This window comes from Colias eurytheme, chromosome 16, assembly GCF_061535395.1.
Source record: "Colias eurytheme isolate Ceu_HAF_F1 chromosome 16, ilColEury1 Martin Lab GWU primary, whole genome shotgun sequence".
Classification (NCBI taxonomy): domain Eukaryota; kingdom Metazoa; phylum Arthropoda; class Insecta; order Lepidoptera; family Pieridae; genus Colias; species Colias eurytheme.
The window spans coordinates 4,747,766-4,752,628 of NC_142995.1; the positions used below are offsets into that span (position 1 = coordinate 4,747,766).

Here is a 4,863-nt window from a genome sequence, read left to right on the forward strand (position 1 = left end):
AATTGTATTATAAATCAGTGAATTTGCGTTATTTTCTAAATCATCTATGTTTTATCTACCCTTGATCATTTAAATGAAATCATAATTAGCTTATTTTTGAGAGAAAATGCAAAATATTACTTCCATAGTGTTGTGCAATTATCGATACTTTAATAGAAACGAAATATTCAAATATACGTACTTTGCTAAGGTACTTTGACAATGACTGCTTTAAATCAAATAGGTTAGGAGAAAAAAGTTATGTAAGTATGGATTTTATTGTTATTTGCAGGTTTCGGGCTTGAGAACAATTAAAAGATGTTTGGGTTAAAGCTATAGCACAGGGAAAATTGGAAGCCTTCAAAACATTCTCGGCCTTCTTCAAATCATTTCTAATCAGACGGGAAGAAAAGTAAAGTGCTTTGCAGAGATGCTGTGCGACAAGTTTAAGGTGGCATCTATTTTAAATAATAAATATTGTAATTTGGTAATTAAGTGTCGAAATAAAATGTTGTTAAAAAAATAAATGTGTATTTGTTTTATTTGAAGCAATTTATTTTAAACTTTTACCAATTTTTTCCTGTGGGAATGAGTTATTTTCCCGCGGTAAATTGTAGCCTATATGTTATTCTGATGTTTAAACTATATAATAGGCATGACGAAAGATTTTCAAAACCTCTTGCGTAATGTGTGTATACGTTTATTAAACAAGAAAAACCCTATATTTCGCTAATATACTTAAATTTAACGAAGATAAAAGCTATTTTTCAAAAAATATTTATTAACTGTGCCAAAACAGCTCACAGGTGTCATGGCGTAGGCGTGACGTCACTATTACGTAAATACGTAATTATCTGTATGCATAGCGAAGCAAAATTAAACAAATATTTAATTATTAAGTATTATAGAATCTAATTTCAAAGTTTATAAGTGGTGTGCAGTATTGCAATGTGAATCAACATAAAAATAATACCCAAAAAAAGTATTAAAGAGAAAATAATATGAAATGATTGTATAAATTGGACGGAGAGAAACCCGAACCACATATTCGTGAATTCGCAATTATATTTCTGTTCTGAGTCGATAAAGCATACGTTAAAAAATAGAAAATAAATAAAAATGCGCATTCTCAACATATTCATAACAACAAAATATACCTGACGCGAAGCTGTTTACATAGACGTGACGTCACGCGTGTTTCAGTCAAGATGGCCGACTGCAGAATTTCAATGTTTTATTTTATTGATAATCTCATTAATCTTAATGTTTTTACTATTTCTGAGTGACTATTTTTAATTTATTTATTATAAATTTTCCCTTAAAAACACTAATTCGATCATTTATGGATACTGTCGTCATGCCTAATAGTAGTTTTTACGTGAAAGAGTATCAAATGTCCATCCATACTAATATTATAAATGCGAAAGTAACTCTGTCTGTCTGTCTGTTACTCAATCACGCCTAAACTACTGAACCAATTTGCATGAAATTTGGTATGGAGATATTTTGATACCCGAGAAAGGACATAGGCTACCTTTTATTGCGAAATATGTACCACGGGCGAAGCCGGGGCGGACCTCTAGTTCTTATATATTTTTGCTTTTATAATATTAGTAGGGTAAGGGTTCCGTAGGTATAATTCTATGAATGAATCTATGAAAACAGGAAAAAATACGTACCTTTTTATGAAACCATAAAAACAACCTAAACCGAAATAGGTCTAATAATATTTTTTATAAATACCACTACCATACAATGCAAGGCAGTCAATACGCATCGTAAATGAATAATTCCAAATTAAAAGAATCTTAAAATTTGGAATTACCTATCCATAATTCAAAATTAAACGAATCTTAAATTATCTTCAAGCAATTTTATATCTTAATTTTTTTATTTATCGATATTTTAGTATTCGATAAAGTGTCAAGCACTACCTTTTTAGAACAAAAAGAGGCTACATGTGGATTTGAATGCCAAGCAGATAATAGTGTGTTGTCTCTTTCTATCGCATTAATAAGGGTATTGAATAAAAGAGAGCCACTATATAAGAAACGTTCAATTAATTGTTACTTCTCCAGGCTAGTTAATTGCTCCGAGCCCTTATACTACGGCCACACTACCGTGATATGCCAATAATTATTGCCACAACTTTAACAACACCTAGGTGTAACCACGACTTATGGCCATAATTCTACAATGCCAATCAATATAACAAATGGCGGTAGGCAATAGCTCCGGCGGCGGTATTCTTTCGCACATCAAAGAAGATTACCTATGCGGCCACACTACCGTTTGTCCAGTGTGCAATATGAGCTCACCGGCGACGCACGTATCGACCGACATGGAGTGGTCAAATGAAAAAGCGCTCGATGGCGCAAATTTTTGGAATTCTTGGAATTCTTCTCTTTGGGATCTTGGGGATACCCAACAGAAGAACTATAAACATCGCAGTGTACACAATGATGCGTGGCGTCAGATCAAACAAAATTTATCATTTCCAAGTAAAATAGATGATTTGAAAAAGAAAAAATCCTTTTTAAAAAGAAAGAATCCTTGATGAATTATTACAGAAACCATATTATATATTAATTATTAACTAATATTTTTTTTGCTGCGGTAAATTCCAATAATTACCGACATATCTAGGTAAACTGTAGTGTACAGTTCATGCAGTAATTTAGACGGTAATTTAATGCCATAGCCCATAATTATTGCGGAAACAGCCCGGTAGACGGTGAGGTAGTGTGGCCGTAGCATTAGAACGTAGTGATTTAAATTCTCTTTGAAGTTTGAACTATTATATAGTTCTCGACTAATATATAGTTATCTGTGGTTCTCGATGAGTACCACACGAGTACCATATGAGTACACACTTGCCTCCTGTGCTTTGTCCTGTGCTTTCCTCTTTCTACGTCCTGTGCGGTGTGCACAGGAAACTGAGCAAGTAATATAGTAGTGCACACGCTCTGTGGTGCACACCACAGGTGCACACTTCATTGAATATTGCATTCTGCGTAAGTTGTGTGATTATAACTTACTCTTTGCGTTCGGCATAAATCATAATCACTTATCACCATCGAGATAGAATGTATATCTCGATGCTTATCACAGCCGTTTATCCAGTATCCACACGTTTATCAACATTCGTCGCTCTTCATCGAACATAATATTTAACATGGAATGTAAAAACTTAGTACAACGAGGTAATACCCTTCAAGTTGAAATAGTTGTCAACAATAATTATATTGGTTCAGTTACTTTCGAAAGTCCTAAGTACATAATCAGTGGCCTAGGTGTCTTCCAATTAAAATTAGTATATATAGGTGTTAAAAAAGTAATTAACGGCTACTCGGCTGGATTTGAATACAATAATTTGATTTTCATAAAATTCGTAAAACGGCGAGAAGAGGATAATTTTAAATACAATATCGAACTCACCAGCCGTGCATTGGAAATTATGAACACAAATTTTATAAGCGACGATGGATATTGGCATTTAATTCATGATAACAAGGAAGGTAGATCATATACCGTTGATGTTTCAATTGTAATGGACATTCTACCGCCTGCTAGTGCCTTTGCATCTCTGCATAAGGACAGAGATTTGATTGATTTTGAGTTAAGAGGTGAAGATGGATCAGTACACATGCATAAAGCTGTACTTGCCGCTTCCAGTCCAGTTTTACATAGGATGTTAGGTGGCACTTGGAAGGAGAGCACTGAAGGCTTTGTAGATGTGCCCGGCACGTCCAAAACCACACTGGAAGCTTTTAAAGACTATTTATATTTGCATTCTTTACCTGACACTGGTTTGGAACATTTGCTCCTTCTTGCTTCTTATTATATGATGCCAGATTTAGAAGAATTATGTGTGTATAGGCTGGTGAACTGTCTAACAGCTGAAAATGCATGTAATTTGCTAGCGTTTGCTGCAAAACATAAGATGACAAGACTTTTAATTGCAATAATGGAGTCTGTAAAGAGTGGGGCGGTCAGTATTGAAGATATGAGAGAACATTTTATGAGTGAGATTAAAAATAAAATAATATAGGTCTGATTTTATTTCTTTCATGAGAAAACACATATTATGTATGTTTTTTGTTTAATTGTTATAGTTATTGCAGTAGAATTATATATTTTCATATAGGTAAGAATAAATTCATAATTATCTCATTTTTGTACCATGGACCCAAACTTTAAACGTCTTATGTATTTAATGTATTATTCGACCAAGCCAACTAGACGCTCGGGTGGAATGCGGCCTCCCCGCCCGCTTACCGCCTCAGGTACCGCGTTCGCCTTAGTACGGTTCGCAGCATCGACGCATTCGTACGTTTCGCATCGCTAGTTATTTCTGTACTTTTTATTATTAATCGTTAAAGCTTGTTGCTGTCTGTTAAGTTTTTTGTTGTTATTTGTTTAAGTTTTTACTGTGTTGTTATTCATAGACAGCCCTCGAAATGGCGAAAAATAAGACTATTCATAGCGGAGAGCGAACAGTGATATTATTAATATATATTTTTTGCTATCTGTACCCGAGACATGGGCGGGTGACGTCACAGTTGAAAAGGGTCTAGTTGGCTTGGTCACGTAGTATGGGTAAAGTGGAAAGAAAAGTGTGAGCATATTTTTAATTGTATCAGAATGATATAACACAATAAATATAATTTAAATTGGTTATGATTGAATTTTGATTACATTTCCATTATAGTAATAAAATAAATAAATAAGCAAATATAGTATTGAGCAAATATTACTAAGTACATACTTATTATAATTAAGTAACAAAGTTTATGTAAGGGAGTTTAATAATAATGTGTAATTAGGTAAGGATATTCTAGGTCTAGTAAATAAAACAATAAATAACATGCTAACATATTTTTA

The 4,863-nt window shown here is 33.5% G+C and overlaps 1 protein-coding gene across 1 annotated transcript; it reads left to right on the plus strand.

Annotated features, from left to right (window-relative positions):
- Positions 1-3,086: 3,086 nt before the first annotated feature.
- On the plus strand, positions 3,087-4,840 carry LOC149901743 (ring canal kelch protein-like). Its single transcript, XM_090110711.1, has one exon. The coding sequence runs from the start codon at positions 3,155-3,157 to the stop codon at positions 4,028-4,030; it is 876 nt and encodes a 291-aa protein (XP_089966837.1). The 5' UTR covers positions 3,087-3,154; the 3' UTR covers positions 4,031-4,840.
- Positions 4,841-4,863: the final 23 nt, after the last annotated feature.